Source organism: Thermobia domestica, chromosome 8, assembly GCF_964235325.1.
Source record: "Thermobia domestica chromosome 8, izTheDome1.hap1.1, whole genome shotgun sequence".
NCBI classification, from domain to species: domain Eukaryota; kingdom Metazoa; phylum Arthropoda; class Insecta; order Zygentoma; family Lepismatidae; genus Thermobia; species Thermobia domestica.
This window is the reverse complement of record NC_137461.1, coordinates 10,579,483-10,600,203: the sequence shown is the minus strand read 5'-3', so window position 1 is coordinate 10,600,203 and position 20,721 is coordinate 10,579,483. Positions and strand designations below refer to the sequence as shown.

General features: G+C 36.8%; 1 protein-coding gene across 1 annotated transcript in view; it reads right to left on the bottom strand.

The window, feature by feature from the left end:
* LOC145691574 (uncharacterized) overlaps nucleotides 1-20,721 on the bottom strand; it is a 128,920-nt gene that overhangs the window by 96,770 nt on the left and 11,429 nt on the right. Inside the window, exons 3-4 of the mRNA XM_081766984.1 lie at nucleotides 8,280-8,306; nucleotides 3,032-3,076 (exon numbers count right to left, since the gene is read on the bottom strand). Of these exons, the coding sequence (XP_081623110.1) occupies nucleotides 3,032-3,076; nucleotides 8,280-8,306 (72 nt within the window). The remainder of the gene's footprint in view (nucleotides 1-3,031; nucleotides 3,077-8,279; nucleotides 8,307-20,721) is intronic.

Here is a 20,721-nt window from a genome sequence, read left to right as displayed (position 1 = left end):
ATCTATCTTTCTGTTAAGAAATTGAAAAAACTACGAACTCAAAGTGTGAAAATATAGTGCGAGCAATATACGTTGCGATCAATTAGCATTTTATCCTAAAAATATTGATCAGTAATTTCAGCGCTAGCAATATATTTCGTAATACATACTCAAGTACCTGGCTTTGTAATTCAGTCTTTAGGTTCCTTGTACAGTTGCTGGACGGAAGGCCGACTTATTTTGTAGTCAGTAATTTCAACACTTCCCACTTTATATTGTCTAATCCGTATCTTGTTGTTTTCACTTTATGCAACAACATAAATAACATAATCCTCTGCACTACTGCATCGCAAAGTAGATATTGAAGAGTAATTAGTAAGCGTACCCTTTTACAAAATTAAGTTGTAGGATATGAGACGCATGCATCATCGTAACCGAAATGCACTGGGGAAATGTTTCGAACAGGCAGTGGAATAATTGTATATTTGAATTATGAATTTCAGATATTAGTTGAATGGATCTTTTTGATATTGTTTACAGATACTTTTATTAAAACTTCTGGAAAACCGAGATATATCGTTTTTGTATAATTAGTGAAAAAGAGTCTTTAACTTTACTTATCTCATATTTTGACGATAATAATTAGTTCTATTACTGAAATACTTTGTTTCAAATTTCGTAAGTAAGATTTATGTACCTACAACATAACTCATCATTCTTTGTTTGGGTATATTGTAAAAATGTCTTAATCTTACCTTTTGTATCCAAACTGTCTTTACAAGTTTAATTGGAATACAAACACTAGAAATTGCAAAAATAACACTACCTGAAAAAAGTTATATATATTCTTTACTAGAAAAGAATGTCAAGTAAAAAATGCAAATTTGACGAAATTTATCTCCATATTAAATATTGGATACATATTTATAACATACGTTCTTTCCTTTACTACAAAAATTAGTGTAAAAGATCAGATACTATCAATTTTTAGTGCATGTTTACTGACGTGACGATAGTAGGAAGCCTTATGAATAGTCAAGTATAAAAAAGAGCTCAATAACTTTCTAAATACAAACTTGTTTGATTATACATTATAGGTACAGGACATAACACACCATAGATATAATAAACTAATATAGTAATGTACATAAATATAACATGCCATAAACAGTCTGGTATAAATGTTGCAATATAAATTACGACAGCTTTATATATGGCTATTTTGACACTGATATATAAATTATAGTAAACGAACTTCTCAAAATTATTGTCAATGGAAGGCAAGACTCATTTGTGAAATATTTGAAGTATATATAAATATTAGTTTCGCCAAATTTGCAAGAGTCTATTCCACTTTACTTCTTAGTGCATCACTTTCACTTTCTGAAACGTTATCTAACATGAAACTAACTTTTTTCTGTAATTTCAGAATCATATACATTCCCAGTAGACGGGCGAGGTTTGTCAAACATATTGTACGAGAAAGAAAGTTAATAAAAAGTTTTCAAAATGTATAAAATATGAACACTGCCTTCGAACAAAATAGTAACAAAGTTAGTGACGTGTGGTCCCTCGGATTCTACTAACTGCAGCGAAACGTAACAGTGACACTTAGATTTCCAAACTCTACAGCTACTTGAGAGAGAAAGGTACTAGGAGTGGATAGGCATGTTTTCAAGGTGTTCGGTCTGAAGTCTCTTAGAGGGAGAAGACAAAAAGATGTTCGGTGTCCGTGGGTCCTCACGCCACTAATTAAGGGTTAAGATTAAGATATCATAGTTCTAACTCAGTGCCTTAAATTATGATTGAATCGTTCATTTCGAAAACCGGCCATCTCCGTCGAAGCTATTTTAAAAGGAGTGACACACAAAACTAAATTAGTTAATATGCATCTAGCATATGGGATTGCTCTCATTTTCAGATCGTAGAACTGACATTTTTGTACTTTCCAAAAACACAAATAAACCTATATTGATTACTTTAGTTTTGTTTGTCACTCCTCTGAAATTAGCTTCGGTAGAGATGACCGGTTTTCAAACTCAACGATTCAAATATTATTCTAGCTTTATCTACAGACAGCTTTGTTTAGGTACTGTAATAAGATGTGACATTTTTTTAAATTATGATTCAAATTCATTAGTTCCTTTCTCGTGTTCTTAGATTTCTATTTTCTCTTCAATACAGAATTAACTGTGTGAAGAGTTTCTGGTGTGAAGTCCGTGCTAAGAAATATTTCTCGTAACAGTGAACGCAGCTGTAAATGTATAACATAATCGAACAAACAAACATCAGAAGTCTCATAGAAATTCAAGGGATACAGTAACAACATACAGTCAAACTTTCAATGTTTTCTTCCAATCATCTGATTGCATTAAGTAGGTTTACATCATTTTTCTCATACGAGTATGTATCCACTAGAGTGCGGTTATTGATATATGCAACTTGTGTAGTGGAAACAAACAAAATATTAATATTTGTTGAATATTTTACAAACTTTTGTTACTGGGAGACCTGGATTCGATTCCTGGCGAGAGCTCATGTGGTTCGGATTCCACGTTAATCAGTAGGTCCACGTCTCATATAGCCTCGCTGCTGAAAGGGACGTTAAACTCACAATCAAGTCAAGTCACACTTTTGTTAGATTTTACAATATGAACATTTGAGTTATTTTCAAGGCAACGAAACCTATTCCAATTGTATTTATATTGTGTTTATTCAGCTGTTATGGGCACGAACACTGTCTTTAACATATACATTGGGAAGCACGTAATAATTAAACTGAATCTTGCAACCAAATGGAGTATACTTATAAGAGACTCTCTTACAGAGCGCTGAAAACCAAAGGCAATTGAAAAACAGTGTTATGTTATGGCATGATCATCAATTACCAAGCTAAAACATAAGAAACATCATATGATACTAGTGTCGTGAGAAACGAACTGCTTGACGTACAATAATATTGAAATGCTTAACATTTTGTGAGTGTTAGGTTAATAATATTTTAATTGTTATTTATTATATTTGTCTAATAATAATTGTATTAAGTACTTACTCATTGGAATTGGATAACTCTCTCGATGTGGGATGTTTTCAGAAACTGCAAAATAAATATTGAAAATTATAATATTTGTAAAATATTTTACAAAATTTACACAAACTCTATTGCTTTGAACATTAGGTAATATTAATTAAAATAAAACTATTAAATTTATACAGGGTGAGCCAATGGTCCTTGCACAAGCTTATAATTTTAAACCGGAAAGGAATAAGTAAAAATTCAGTATGGCAAATGATATTGGGTGATAGGCCGCAACTTCAGGGGTACATGTTGGTCATTGCCGCCATCTTGGATTGGAGTCGAATTTTTAAATGGGATGGGATGTACATGGTATATTAAATTATCTTATCTCGAGGTCACGAATGCAGTGGTATAATAGTTTTGTCAATGTTGGAGGTTCGGGAGTCGTCAATTTCCAAAGTTGACTAATTATCTCTGAACTGCATGCTACAACACGAGTTCTATTATGTGTCCATCTCGTGTAATCCATAACCGTAGCTGCTGCAAATACTTTGACTGCACATGGAGGAGAATGTCGGATAAAAGTTGGTGACACACGTGCTGGAGGCGTATCTTAAAGTTTACCAAATCGCGGATTATCTCAGTGTATACTATATGCTTAAGATGTCCCCATAGATAAAAAATCAAGGGGCATTAGGTCAAGGGATCTGGGTTACTAATCCACATTCCTTAACGTTGTGGATTTAACCATTCACACCCACAAACTCCAGAGTGTGGGGAGCTCAATATACTGAAAATAAGATGGGAAGCAGCCGTCTGCGTTCAGTATGGAACGAAACAGTTTCCTGCAGCTAATTAGGTACTGTCTCGCCGTTAATGTGTTGCGAATGAATATGGTCATAAGATACTGGGGTCCCATATGCCACATAAGAACGTTATCTTTTCTTCACTATTTTCTCTACTAGAGGGAGAATAGTGTGGATTTCCACCACACCAGTATCCACAGTTATGTCGATTGACATCACCGTACAAAGTGAATTACGCCTCATCGCTGAACAATATAAATTTGGAAAACAAGGAATCCCATTTCTGTTGTTCGATAGTCCACATGCAACACTCTAAGGTCAAGGTTGTGTAGCATGTGCAGCTTTTAAGGATGCCACTGATAGGTGCGCAATATCCGATCATGGAGGATTGGCTTACTGCACATTCCAATGATACAACATGTACTGCGTTTAGGACTTTATACGAACGATGTTATCACTGTCGTTGCTTTTCTCAGTGGTGAAAGTCTTTGGTCCCAAAGTCTTTACGTTCTGCATCCAGCAGAGCCAGTCCCCCTGAATTAGATTATCACGTGTGCGACCGTGCTGTGAGGTACCAGTTTTCTGTCTGCGTTCCATCTGCTGTTGTCATCTGCAATAGCTCGGTAGTTGTGTTCACCAGATATAAGGATGATTTCATCTTTTGTGACTGTATCAGACCCATTTTAGATCACCTAACACAAAGAGATATTATGTCAGTTTCAATGTAACCCAGTTTAGATCGAGTGTCAGAAATAGAGATTTAGTCAGTGTCAATGTAAAACATTTTAGTAGATCACTTGCTACAAAAAAATATTCTGTAGTGTCAATATAACCCAGTTTAGATTCCCTGCAACAAAGAGAGATTATGTCAGTGTCAATGTCATTTTCCACATTTTTTGGGCCATCACAACTCCCGTACCCGCTCGCATTGACAAAAACAATTATATAACTGCCTTCGTGAGCTCGAGCTAGTGTCATTTAATAGTCCACATTCCCCTTAACATTTAAAAATAATCGACTTGAATCCAATATAGCGACCGTGACCGACATTCACCTAAAAATTGTGACCCATCCTCCAATATAGTTTGCCATCCTCACTTTTCATTTGTTCCCTTCCGGCTTCATATTACAAGGGTGTCGAAGGGTTGTTGAGTCACCCAAAAGTTTGACTCTCTCTCTCTCTCTCTCTCTCTCTCTCTCTCTCTCTCTCTCTCTCTCTCTCTCTTTGTATATATGAAGAGATAGAAGGTGTTTCTTAACTTCAAAATATCTGGAGAAATGAGCATCGAATAAATAAGGATAAAAATATGTTTTTTTTTTTTATTTGGAAAAGGTTAAATTTACCTGTGATAAAGTTAACAAACCTTACTTTCAGCGGACGATGTGCGGGAACTTTAAAACTTGGATAGAAACCTAGATAGAATGCTACACTTTTTTGTTATAAATTAGGATGTTACAGTGAAAAATAGGTTAATTTTATTCGAAATACTTTTTCAAATCGTGATATATGACGTTTCACCGAAACATCCTAATTTGTAACAAAAAAGTGTAGCATTCTATCTAGGTTTCTATCCAAGTTTTCAAAGTTCCCGCACATCGTCCGCTGAAAGTAAAGTTTCACCAGTTCCGTGGCACATGGCATAAAAGTTATTCAATTGAAGCCGCAGTTCTCATTGCAAAGTAAATTTGCGACAGATTCAGTCGTTTGTCTTAAATGTTTACTCGAGTTGTGATTCCTAACTTGGTACATTGCTCTTCATTCGGTATAAGTTCAGCTAATTCGACCTTGGCAGTGCAATTAGGTAAATCGTGCTGTGGTGATCGTAGTTGGCCACTAGTTGCAACTTTTTTGTATCCATCCCTCCGTGGTTCAGGCCTTTCGTACTTCTGAGAATTATTATTATTAAGTATTCTGAATTTTGGCAAGTGCTTGGACTAATGAGGCATTCTTTCTTTTCTTCTTCATAATTTTCAGTTTAAGTCCGGAAATGTTTGTTTTTTTCATATTTCTCGATTTTCGGCTTCCTGTTTTAACTCCCAATATTTTCTTCTATTTTTCAAATCATCGATCACTTATGATCTTCTTCTTCCTATTCCTCGCTTGCCTTGCAGATTTCCTTCTATGGCGGTATGAAGAAGACGATTTCTTAGCAAGATGTGTCCAATCCAATTGGTCTTTCTACTAAGGATGGCTCTTAGAAGCGTCATCTTCTCTTCTATCCGTTTTAAAACATCTTCGTTTGTTACTCTTTCTGTCCATTTTATCTTCGCCATCTTCCTCCAACACCACATTTATAAGCTCTCTAAATATTTCTTCTTTAACTTCCGTAATGACCAAGTCTTTGAACCATAAAGTCTAATGCTCCCGTGGTCCATATGTACCCTCTGAGAATATCTGACACTTTTAATTGACATTGACTTCTTTGATTGCTTCAAATTGATAACCAAGGAGTCTGTTTATCACTGACTTCTTTTGTGTAATTTTTGAGTTGAGCTGGTTTTGAGTTTAACGCCCCTTTCAGCAGCAAGGCTATATGAGATGTGGACCTACTGATTAACGTGGACTCAGAACTACTTGAGCTCCCGCCGGGAATCCAACCCGGTCTCTCGCGCCAGAGGCGCTTATGCTTACCGCTAGCCTCTTTGTGTAATTTTTATTTTACATTCTGGACACTGCTGACACTGTATGCAATCGATATTTTTAATATATTCATTTATTTCCTTCATTTCTTTGAAGTGCTTTCATTTTTTTCATTTAATTTTTAATAGTTTCATGCCGACGGAGTGTTACAGCTTATACCTTGCATACGAGATTCACTGTCACTGTGTAGGTTTACGGCTGCTCGTAATCGGTAAAGTAAGAGTACTGGATGAAACATGAACTCACTTCAGTGTATAAGAAATGTTGTTGGGAAGTATGAAAATCTCTGAATGAATGGAATAACGGAGATTTCCTTTATCAGGGTGTCATAAGTTTCGAAAACTGAATTTTCTACGATAATCATGTTTCTGACCCTGATTGGATTGTGATCAAATATTCTAAATAGTATTCAACAGTACTTCTTAGAGATGTTGGGCCAAATAAATAGGTCTATAGTGGAGATGATTTATTATGCTATTCCTGTCAAAGTAAAACGATCGTTGTGGATTGCTGGACTGCTGTAAACCGATTATTGTCTGGAATTCTAAAGAGAAAAGACATTTATTGCATAACGTTTTCGTGTTGTACAGGAATGTACATCTATATGTCAATTAAATGACACTGAAAATTCTCTAAGGTTTGCAGTAAAGAACCCTTGCTCATGCACCATACTTAACCAACGCCTCTACTACCGAGTACTGCCTCTATTTGTATATTGATTACATTGATAAAAAGAAAAAGATCTCTTTGCTTGAGAGCTGCATTGTGCATGTGTTATTGAGGGCTTCCTTATATAGGACTTTTAGAATTATTATCGTCACGGAATCCAATTGCGTGCTGAGTGGTAGGAAGACATAAGACTGCAGTCATATATTAACTAACTAACTCTATATTCCATGGAACCCGGAGGCCTATGGTCGTTTTTCTAATGGTCTTCTAGTTAATACTTTGAAATCGTTCCTACTTTCTTTCATCCTGGCTACATGACCTGCCCAGCTAAGCTTCCTAGACTTAATAATCCTAACAATATTTGGTAAACAATATAAATTATGCAATTCCTTGTTTCCGCCATTCCCCATTTCCGTTTCTTTTGAGTCCGAATATTCGTCTCAGGATTATGTTTTCACATATTTTCAGTCTACGTTCTTTTCTCAGATTATGCTCCAATGTTTTGCAACCATACAGAACATCAGGCGTGATTATCTTTTTATAAATTATAAGCTTCAAATTCCTCAACAAACTTCACAACTATAAGAGATTTTGAACTGAATAATTGCAAGAATTCCCTGATTTTAGTTGACATTTAATTTCTTCGTGAATATGATTTCCGTCTATTAATATTGTTCCTTAATATTTGAAAGTATCTCTTTATCAAAATTATTACTCGAAAACAGTCATAAATTACTTCGAATAATCAAGTGATTTAGCTTTCATTTGTTCGACCCTTAGAAGTTACACATGCTAAGAGACAAATTCAATCACATCAAACCATGCCCTTACGCGGCCATTATCTTTAAGCGTTATTATAAAGTAATTTTTCTTTTAAAAATATTATTTTCATGAAAATAGGGTGAAGTTTGTTAAAATCTTAAGGATTCCTTCTATTTGTTTATGAACTAAGTTGTCAGAATAACATGTATAGTGTATGAAGCGTGAGTAAGATGTTCATATTCACTCTGCAGAGCACCATTATACACAAGAACTATGAAAATGTATGACAACATGATTTGCAATCAGAACATATGAAGTTTGCTTCCTTGTAGTGTTAGCCAGATTTCACAAATATTTTCATTGAAATAATAATTATAACAGAAATTAATAAGCCGATACTTACAATGGGGTAACGGTAGTACAGACTGCACTGATATGTAAAAAGAAAAATTAAAAAGCCATCTTAGAAACTTCTATAAATATTTTAACTTTAAGTATTAAATTACTTCTATTTCCAACATAAGCACTTACAATATTATACTTTAAACAAATACCTTATTTTAACCTATCGTTAACTTAAGATATATATATAACTAACTAACTCTATGGCCTATGGAACCCGTAGGTTCAGTGCCGCGTTCACAAAAGCTCTCCACTGACTTCTATCCTTAGCTAATTGGATCCAGTTTCTACTTTGTATTCCTATTTCTGCGAGATCCATCTTAATATTATCCTCCCATCTGCGCCTAGGTCTTCCTAATGGTCGTTTTCCTATGGGTCTACCAGTCAAGACTTTGAAAGCGTTTCTACTTTCTTCCATTCTAGCTACATGACCTGCCCACCTAAGCCTCCTAGACTTGACGACCCTAACAATGTTGGGTAAACCGTATAAAATATGTAGTTCCTCGTTATGAAGCTTCCGCCATTCCCCATTCTCGTTCCTCTTGGGTCCGAATATTCTTCTCAGGATCCTGTTCTCAAATACTTTCAGTCTATGTTCTTCCCTCAGAGTAAGCGACCATGTTTCGCAACCATACAGAACAACAGGCATGATTATCGTTTTATATATTTTAAGCTTCAAATTCCTCGACAGAACTCGCGACGACAAGAGATTTTGAACCGAATAGTAACACGAATTCCCTGCTTTTAGTCGACATTTAATTTCTTCGTGAATATGATTTTCGTCTGTTAACATTGATCCTAAATATTTGAAAGTATCCACTTTTTCAAAAGTATTATTTAATATTTTAACGCCTCCACAATTTGCCGTATTACGGTCCCGACGCACTTCCATGTATTTAGTTTTCTCTGCATTTACTTCTAAACCCATGTCCCTGCAAGCGTTTAATAATATATATATAGGGTGATTCCGTTAGTCTGTACCAGGCCTTCAAATCGAAAACGGTCCGAGATATGTACAAATTAAAAAACACGTATCCCATTAGTTGCAAAGGACAACAGAGCGAAGTAAAAAGTTTCGTCCCAGGGTCCCAGACGGGGTCCAACTCAAAATTGTCAAATGGAAAGAAGGGTCACGTGATATATCGCTTGAAAGCTCTTGCAAAAAGAAAGAAGCTACAACAAGTCCCGATTCTCTACGATAACCCTATGCAAAATGTCGGTGGGTTAAAATGTCATCAAAAGTTGCATTGAAAACAATATGCCCACCCCTATAAATCTGAAACGGGTAGCCAGACGTAAAAACTGAGAAAAAAATGTCTCATTATTTCAAAAGTACAACCTATCACGGTAACCAGTTCTAGTTATCCAGGCAGAGTCCGCCTCGAAATTAGCAGTTGTTTGATTGTGCTGGATGGAAAACCCTGAACATTTTGAACAGCTATATTTCCTTGGTAACATATGTTTTCCGGGTACAATACTACAGAGACTGTTCGGTCCTCTTTCGTAATCGAGGCTGGCGAGAAAAACGTTTCGTTTTTCTCGCCAGCCTCGTTCGTAACACTACTGAAAAGTGTTGTCTTGTCTCGTCTCGTAGTTAACACTGGTAACATACACAGTATGGAAATGGAAGTGTTATGGTAGACAGGTAAGCATATTATATTGAAACGTCTAACGTTGTTTTAAGAATTAATTTACCATCGCATGACTACAAAGGATATATCATATTTACTTGGAGACGGCTGCTGTCCGTTATGTAACAGATGTGCATTTCACGCAGCACGTTTTACATCACATGTTACCGAAATTGTCGTCCATGTACAGCAAGACCATGGTCCAGACGTCGATAATAATTATAGCCCACAGCTTCAAGCTCTGCCTCTCCTATGCTTCGAAATGCGGTCATTATACGTTGCCTCATATCTTCTGGTGTAGTTGGTCTATTCGTGTAAACAAGCTCCTTAAGTCGACCCCAGAAATAATAGACCATACACGTAAGGTTTTGAGAGCGAGGAGGGAAAGGAGTATTGGCCCTCTTCCTAATCAACGGTGAAGAAATAAAGTATTTAATGCACCTCTGCATTTACGAGCAGCATGTGCTGGACAACCATCCAATTGCATCGACATATTACGCTGCACATGAAGTGGGATGTTTTCCAGAAGTTGAGGTAGATGATATGTCAAGAATTGATGGAACAGATCCGACGTTAAAGTTCCATCAATAAACCATTGCCCAATTACTTGTGTTCCAATGATACTGTCCCACACATTGATGCTCAACGTCTTTGTCGGTCGATCTGTAGTGTCCAGTGCGGATTCTCCGCAGTCGAATAATGCGTAATATGTAGATTGACATAACCATCACTTGTAAATATTGCTTCGTCTGACCACAGCACGTACATACTGAAAAACGTTCGGTTTGTCCTCAATTTCTCACGGGTCCAATTACAAAACTGGAGGCGCTTATTACGGTCGGCATCTGTTAGCACCTGGCACAAGGAGATATGATACGGGTGGCATTTGTGCTTCCACAATATACGCAGTACACTTGTTTGGCTAATTCCGCAATCTCGGTCAATATCTCTTGAGGATGCATTAGGACGTACTTCGACAGCAGCCAAAACATCAATAATGACATCGTTGTCATCTAGAATTGGAGCATGTTTGTGACCCCCATATTGAGGAGGTATGCGCCCTGTTTGTTTCAAACGATTTACTAACCGTCGAAGTACATTATGGGAAATTGATTGTCGCTGTGGGAACCTTGCGTTATAAATTCGGGTTGCAGCTTTATAGTTTTGCCTACATTCCCCTAACACCATTAACATATCAAATGCCTCCCCGTTCGTATATGGCATTGTTCCAATACAATGCTATCTTTAGCCAAAACTGCACTAACACACGATATATAGGGTAGTACGTGCCACCTTCTACAATGAAATGGAAGCCTTCTGACACACACACACACACACAATTCAATTCGTAGCATGTATTGATTTTGCACAGCACAAGTACTTCACTACAATTCGTACTAACGACCCTTCAGCAAAGTTTGCTCAACTTACTATGGAACAAACTTGTTCCAGCGTACCTAACGTTAGTGCCTTTCAATTCAAGGTTGTCTGCGACTGTTTCTCTCGAAAGGCGTATGTGTTGTACAAGAAACAGAAACCAGCAAACAGCACAATCCAGTTGCAGTAATCGTTATCAAAGATGTGTATGTTTATTTATTTCAGTATTTCATTTAAAGTTATACGTTTCACGACATTAATGTCTCATGAATTTCACTTTTACACGATGCATAGGGAAGAAAAGGGCAGGTAAGGACAGGGCTGGAACCTTCCGCCAATCCCATTATTCGCGTGTTGTTACTGAAATACACTGAGCTTAAGATAGGTATACAGACGAACCAGACTGTGACATCATTCAAACCTAGGTCGGGAATTGGGGGGAAAATACATTCTCGAACGGAAATAACACAATAACGCGGAGAGGGTCGCAACGTGACACTCGGGGATGAGCAAGATTTATACGTCATTGGATAGCACACGGCAAGTCCAGAATACAGACCTATTTATACCGCCATTTTGGGTTCTGGGCTGAATGCGGGTAAATGGTGCAAAACAACATCTCCGTATAATTGCTGTACCCTGGAGAGTTATGATATGCATCATGGAAACAAATCATTGCGTAGTGCACACAGCCGAAATATTGCCAGTCGGGAGGATACAGTGCTCAATTTCATTGATCCCATAGTGTCGGAGGTCTGGGAGGGAAGAGGCCACCCTAAGAAGCAACATCACAACTGCCGACAAAGGGCTTTGAAACACGCATGCTGTGCGGACACCAAGGCCAAGATCTGGGAAGAGACCCAGACCTCTTATAAAACAGATGCAGGAAGCATTTTTAGAGCATGCTTGCCTCGTTCCACATCTCGAAGAATTCTGTGCAAGCAAAGTGAAAACAGTTGTTTTCTCCCGACCGACTAGTCTCATTGACTCGACATTTCGGCTGTGTGCACCACTCGCTGATGTGTTTTTATAATGAACACCACAACTCTCCAGGGCTACCGGGCAATATCCAGCAATTTTACCGCCAATTCCACGGGAATATGTGATTTTTCACATTCATTTCAATACAACTTTAGATGAGATTTTGACCCGCCGCCATGTTGCATAGGGTAATCGTAGCGAATCGGGAGTTGTTGTAGCTTCTTTATTTTTACAACAGCTTTCAAGCGATATACCACTAGACACCTCTCTCCATTTGACAATTTTGAGTTGGACCCCGTCTGGGACCCTGCGGGGAACCCTGGGGCGAAACTTTTTACTTCCATCTGTTGTTCTTTACAACTAATGAGATACGTGTTTTTCAGTTTGTACATATATCGGACCGTTTTCGATTTAAAGGCCTGGTACGGACTAACGGAATCACCCGATATATATATATTTGTGTCATGCAGAATATAATTGTTTGAGTAATAGGTTCTGTATCACATTTATCGTCATTCACGTACAGGTTTCCTACCGTAGAGCTATAATCCTGATTGTTTAGGAAACCTGTTATTATATGTTTTAATATCACATAAGAAGTGAATCTTACGGTTAGGATATTCACATGAAAGCAACTTCAATCAGAACTTCTGTCTAGATTATACTAATGGAAACAAAAGTTTTTAAAATTAGTTTAACAGTATTTTCAGCACTACGAACACTGTATTGAATAAAGTAGGATTGAATTCTTTTTAGCTTCACGTTCTCTTAAAACCTTAATATATGAAGTGGATTTACTGTATAAAATAAAAATCTACGGCTCAAGCCAGAATTCGAATTATTCTTCGGTGCCCTGACAACTGTTCTTCTGACTTACATACGTTGTTCACGTTTCGCACATCTATTCGTAACATTGAGACTCAAATACGTAATTTTACTTCTTTTCTTCGCAGCATAGATAGGCTCACTGGCTGCATTGGTGATTACATTCACAAAACATGACAATTTCAAATGTATCTTAGATTTTAGCTTCTGTTAACAAATCGCCGAGACAAAATATTGCTCTTTTGGATCATCCCTTATGCAGGGCGTTTCAAAACAGCATCTACAACGTTCAGGAGATGATTATTGACGTCAAGATAATACAGAAAGTATAAACCACCCTGGGTGCACAAATGCTTCCTTTCAGAGTTATAGGCTACCGAAAACATGAAAAAATGAAATAGCTCCAAAACTATGGAACCTACCGTAGTAGTGTCAAGACTTCGTAAGAACTAATATTTGCACTATTCAATAATACATGTTTCAGAATCCTGCAGTACTCAATCAATAATTTCTGTAGAGGTAGTTGGTGAGTGCCTCAAATTATATCTTCGTACCCAAATTTTCTTTATAAAAATGTTCAATTGTGTATCATTAATGTTCAATAGGTGTACAGTTTATTCCTTGCAGGGGGAAATTCCCAGACATAACATCAACCGCACCATGCATTTTGAGATATGCTCTGACGTTATGATTGGTCCAAAGCAGGCAAACGTTAAGCGTTGGTAGCAGTGAACACGGAATACTTTGATGAGATGTAGGAGGGGTTAAGGATCGTAAGCAGCACGGTATCTTGTACATGACTACCGTAGGATTCTGAAACTAGGGTATTTGGTTAGAGCACATATTAGTTTCTCAGTGAAGTCTTAGCCAACTACGGTAGATTCCTTAGTTTTGGAGTAATGGACCTCTAAAGTTTACTTTTTCAAGTTTTCGGCAGCCTGTAGCTCCGAAATGATGGATTTCCGCACCCAGGTTGGTCTATATATTTTGTCTTATCTTGATGTCAGAAATTAGCACTCAAACGATGTCAGTGTTAATGAACTATACCGACAAACTTTAAGAGTTAATTCTTCACATCAAAATAAGAGAAAATGTTCATATGGACCTATGGCGAAAAGTGCATAGTTTCAGAGCTAAGGCTGTCCAAAATCGGGAAAAAGTCAAATTTCAAGAGACCCTATTTCAATTTCGAGAGACTGTGGATGATGGTCCTTAACAGCGTAAAGGAAGTCACGCATACGCAATCCAAAAATGCATATATCATTAATGTTCAATAGATGTACAGTTTATTCCCTCCAGGGTGAAATTCCCAGACATAACATCAACTGCGCCATGCATTTTGAGATATGCTCTGACGTTATGATTGGTCCAAAGAAGGCAAACGATAAGCCTTGGTAGCAGTGAACACGGAATACTTTGGTGCGATGAAGGAGGTGTTAAGGATAGTCAGCAACATGGTATCTTGTACTTGGGAAAACACATGGTGCGATGTTTTCTTTCACGCTTATAAATGAAGAAAACGTGAAATATACCTTGAAGAAATACATAGCATCACCCGTTATTCCGAACACAAAGAAACATGGAGCTGCCGGTTCCTAACACTTCCGCCTTCCCTCGGAAGCATTGGATTTCCATTGTTGTCAACTTTTACCTCCTGCCTACTTTGAACACTTCTTGAAATGAGGTGAAATACCTGAAAACTCTATTGAAAACATATCCGAGAATTACACCCTGTAGGGAATACTCTCCTCTCTACACCTATTTACAATTGATGAAATATGCACTTTTAGATTGTGTATGCTTGGCTTCCTTTACGCTGATAAGAACCACCATTCACAGTTTCTGGAATTCGAAACAGAGCCTATTGAGATTTAGCTTTTCCGCGATGTTCAACAGCCCTAGCTCTGAAACTATGCATTTTTCGCCACAGGTTCATATGAACTTTTTCTCTTATTTTGATGTGAGGAATCACCTCTTATAGTTTGTTGGTATAGTTCATATCAATTTATTGGAACTCGTTTATGTAGTACGAGTGTGGCGAATTTGCCAAGTACGTTACATATGTCGCGAGAATTAGTGTCCAAAATGCTGATGATCTACAAAGTTCATCTCAAATCCACGTCAACAAATAGGAACAGTGATCAGGAAAAATTCTCAGTGACTATTGACGGCGAAAATCAATGTGAATTTTCACTAAAAGAATTGAATTGGATGACTGCGGATGTAAGCAACAGAGGTGCCCCTTCCGCAGCATATGTCTGTGCAATCTCAGTCCACACCAAGTTACATGATAGTGACAATCAACAACTGGCTGCATAAGTGAAAAAATATTATATCCATGGAAAGATAGCTTCATGCCTGACCTTGAATTTGGTCTTGGTCGGATCGTTTACAAAATGCAAAACTAATACCGTTCAATAGAGCTAACCATATTCTATACTTTCGGTGTTAAAACTTTTAAAAAGCGTGGTCAATATAATTTCGTTTTACCCGGTCAAATATAATATTCGGTTCCAATATTGACACTTATAGGAAGAAAATGGCAATATAGGATAACTAAACAATTTCGAAAACTGATTCACTTTCACTCTAAAAGATTTCATCTCAAATTTTCTTTTTCAAAATTAACTGGGATAGTCAAAATAGTACAATTTGTGGTTTCAAAATTGATTTTGGTAGAAAAAATGATTGTGAGAAATAGTGAGAAGTTATTTTTGACATGGAATTAGTGTTCGTGTGTTAGATTCTATATCTGTATTTAGTCGTTCGTTGTAACTGGAAGTTGTCAATCTTTGGCTTTTAATTTCGAATTTGTATTGTTTCGAAGTCAGTCGTACTCCCAAAATATGAAGCAAAACTTAATCGTTTTCATAGAATTGCAATGAATGTAGCTATTTGAACTCCATGTGTTTATATATGTTTCTTAGTTTTATAAACTTTGAAATCAATAGTTTGTTAAAATATTTAGATGACAAAAGTTTACATAAGACAAAACTGCAAATATTTTCGTAATATGGCTGAAAATACAGGAATGATATTTACAAAATTAGAACCCAATCACAAAGAAATATTGGTGTAGAATTCTAGCATTATCAGTATATTTCCCAACACATACTAAAGCACCTTGCTTCGTAATTTACTCCCTACGTTTCTTGCACATTTTGTATACTGTAAGATGAATTCTTTTCTAGTCAAACACTTCAACATCTCTATGCTTAGATTGTCTAATTCTGCATTGTCTTTTATTTCCTTTAGATCACAATTTCAATAAAAAGATCTACTGCACAACTGCATCTCAAAGTAGATATTAAAATGTTGATAGTAAGTGATGTCCTTTACAAAATTCTATTCTACAATATAACCTCCTGACGCCCAGATGGAATCGCAACATGAAGCACGAGAAATCTTGACTGCTGTCCAATTGCATAACATGAGGCGCTTCTGCTATTGTTCGTCTGACGGAAGCAAAATTTGAACTGTAGAAATTACCCTACAAAAGATTTCAACTCAGCAAAGCTCGAGATATCCGTAGGAACGAACGGGCAAATGTCGTAATTTTTGGTAGAGCCGTCTCTACGCGGGGTATCAGGAGGATAAACGCATGAATCACCGTAACGAATATGCGCTGGAGAAGTGTTTCGATAAGACAATGGGACAGAAGAACGTTTCACATATAAATTTGAGATACTACGTGAATAAATCGTTAGGATATTGATTACAGATACTTTTGTTAGAAATTCTGATTGAACAACATATATTGCTTTAATATATAAAAAAATTAAAACGACGTTTTCTTTAAAGAAAAATTAATAAACATTGACTACAGGTATTGGTATAACTTATCACAACAAAAGTTTATATTTCATCTCAAGTTTATATTTTTATCATCTGTACCTTTATTAACTTCTATTAATAATTTTATCTTTTGTAAGATTTCAAATAATATACGTGATAGATCTCCGAAGCGTTACTTCGAAATAAGGAAGTGAATACTCGTTCCTAAGAGGGATTATATGTATCACTATATGAAAGAATCTTTAAAATGACACAAGCTTCACGTAGTTGCTTTTTGGCTGATATGATTTGAAACCTATTTAGCAGAGTAACAGAAATGTAATTGTTTATCACGTACTCTGCAAAATTCTTACCTTTAATTACCTTATATTTTTACCATACAAAATAGCTTTGTTACTAAATAAGTGTTTAATTTTTCGAAACGTTGAAATCTGGCTGTTAATGCTCGTGCTATATGTTTGTCATGCCACACAACACATCATTTTGTGAGTCCTCGCCCAGTGAAGAGCATTTCAAACGATGAAGGGTATATGTTAATAAACATAGTTGTGAAAGTCAACTTTCGTAAAATGTACAATTTGTTACATACTACCTTTATCCTCTAACCGATCCAATAGTGTTCCGAATTTTGTGAACAAGAGTTACATAATTCCACGAACAATGTAACTCATCTTAAATTATTAGAACATAGTTTTATAACAAATTAATCTCTACTTTTCAGATTCTCATGTGGTCTTTAGTGATGTATCTTTAAGACAAATACATCAAATTGATAGAATTATACAATCACTAGAAATGGTATGTGCATTCTTCGTGTGAAACAAAAAATGTTGAAGAAAATTGTACAAATATGACCAAATGTTTCATACGATCGTATATTTAGAATATATTTAACAGATGAATTTTATCCTGTATTCTAAAAGTACGTGTAAGATACCTAATACCAATATACCTAGATTAACTTTTAGATCACGGTTTTATTGTGCTAGTTCATACCTGAAATTATATTTATTTTTGTATCTTTATCTATAACCAAATTTCGTTTATGACACTACAATAAGAGTTCCCTTACGAGCTCCTCTCACCTGATCCCATCATTAATGCTGACATTGGTTTTAAGGCGGTTTCGTTCAAAGCAAAAACATTAATTTGTTTTTCTAGCAATAAAGTTTCAAGTAACAGTTTAAGTTGGCAAAAAGATCGAATATTGACAGTAAAATAGGAAATCCCCATAATGAAAAACTGTGCAGATGATTTTCAATAGCGGTTACCCAATGCACATAATTATTAGAATAAGTTGCATGGAGATTAATGTTAAAAGTTGATTTAACAGCAGAAATATGTTGAATAATAAGAGTTCGCTGAAAACGAAAGATAATTTGAAGCACGAGACTAACGTAGCGTATGAAGTCTTCGACTGTTAGTCGTGTAGGTGGTGTAGTTTTGTCGGCAGTTTTTAATGGGAAGGTTAGTTCTGGATGTTCAGGTGGTTTTCTAGGAGGTGGCTGTTGTTTCAGTCGCTTGTCCGTGATTTTGGTAAGTTTAGCACTCTTGCCAAAAATTTCGTATGAAGCTTTATTTCGAACTGTAATACCAAAAATTGCATCCTTACATTTCAAGATAAAGCCATTTTTCGTTTTAACGATTTGAACTTAGGTGTCCCGTACCCGAGGAATATACTTCACGATTTGCAGAAAAATCATTTTAGGGTTCGTGTACTTAGCGCCTAAATCAGTAAGAATGTAATGAAAGAGAGGAGTGTGAGATGAAACAGTTGGAGATACCGCAGACGATTCACCTGTATGTTGTCGTTGATCGACTTCCATGTCCATCGATACTACTGGTGATCGAGACCTGATGCGTTTCGCGGATTGCGTAGATTCGTTTGATTGATGCCTATCTCGGGACACACTAATTGGTTCATGACCCCAAGAAAAGTACCGAGTGCGAGTGCGAGTGGATTGATCTATGTGTGTACGTTGTGATAATGAAGTACTGGGAATAGGAGATATAGGTGGTAAGCCCGAGTGTCTGCCAAGATTCGTTTGACCATTGATTTTGCCAGAGTCTGCCATAGTGATGATACAGCCTAGGGACAAAGCCCAAACGAAGATGAAAATGAAAAAGATGATGAAATTAGGTCCAAAAGACAAGGTGCCTTCCGAAAGTGAAAACTTCCATCAACCCTCTGAATGTCGTATGTGTGCTGTGCTCACAAATTCATATGCAACACTTGGTCCTCGATAGCATATTAAGTAACACAGGAGAGGTTAGACTCCTTGATTCAGTATGAACACCGATTTTTATTGCTACCTTGGGCTAGCTACCTTTGAGAGAGTTACGCCCTCTTTTAGAGAAGTGATGTAAAGGGATTGAGGGTTGTGAGATCTCTTGTTGGTCTAAGTGCTTTATTGAATTTCTTTCATAGCAGTAATGGACGTAAGGAACTTTGCGTTCCTTCACATTAGGAGGACAAAATAGACAAATACATATAGACAACATAAACATACATACATAGCTCTTGCGAAAGTAGAATATGAATAAAGATCTACAAAACAGTAAGTAAGGAACATTATTTAGTCAACATATATAATAAGCATTATCAGAATAGAAACTACGTGTGAATAACATAGTAGTATAGTATTATAATTAGTGGGAATGAAGTATGGGATGAGGTGCAATCACAGGACAACACAGGGACATATTAACGCACGAATGCAGTTATCTTCTTGCTTAGGGGGACTCTAGGCTATGATGAGAGACGTAATGAACCCAAGTTACTATGAGAAAATTACTGTGCATGAAATGATGGTAAAATGAGAGGTAAATCAACATGAGTGACATAATCGTTCAGAAGCAAGAGTAAGGGACTATCAGGAGGAAGCGTGTAATTGTATAATGTAAAGAGGAGAGATAATGACGTGTGAAGACACCGTGTTGGTGTGGAATGTAGAGCTATGTAGTGCATTGTGTCGAAAAATAGTGGATGTTGGGTATCAAATCGGCGCAGTATGTAGGAGACCCGAAGGGATTCAAGATGATACTGCAAGGTACGAAAAGTTAAATTTATGCAAAATACAATTCGTAGGACATGACTTTCGAGAATAAGAAGTTTATCGTAGAATTTGTCTGATACTGCAATCCAGGCTGTAAAACTAGGACGGAGAAAGACTTTACAGTTGTTTAGGACTGTGTGTGATTTGAGAGTCCTTGTCGTTCCTACGAGACGTTTAAGTAAGTTGTGACGATTATTCGCTTTGTTTATAACTGTTTTAAGATGTTATGTCCAGGTAAGGTGTGTGTCGAATATGATGTCTAGTAGCCTATTTGACTGCCTTAGTAGCGCGTAGTGGAACCTGGTCCACATGAGGAGATAAGCATGCGATTGCGGAGAAACTAAGTTGTTTTCTTTGGCGAGATAAAGAGGATATCCTGTGTTTTTCTAGCGTTGCTGGTGAGTTTCCAGTTCCGGCACCGAAAGCAGAAATCAGTGATGCCTGTTTGTAGGATATTATTTATGTGCTGGATGGATGTTCCTAGAGCAAGGAAGGCAGTATCGTCTGCATACTGTAAAGAATAGACTTCTACTGGGAGACGTGGCATGTCACTATCAAACAGAATATATAACAGCGGTGAAAGGTCAGAACCATGTGAAACTCCGGATAGCAAGAATATGGGACGAGATAGATGTTCGTTGATTGCAACATAAGTAAGACGACCTGAGGGAAAGGTTAAAGATAAGCCGGATGTAGGTTGTAGGAAGCTGGAGCCTGATCAGTTTATGAATAAGCCCGAGATGCCACACTTTATCGAACGCTTTCTCGATATCGAATA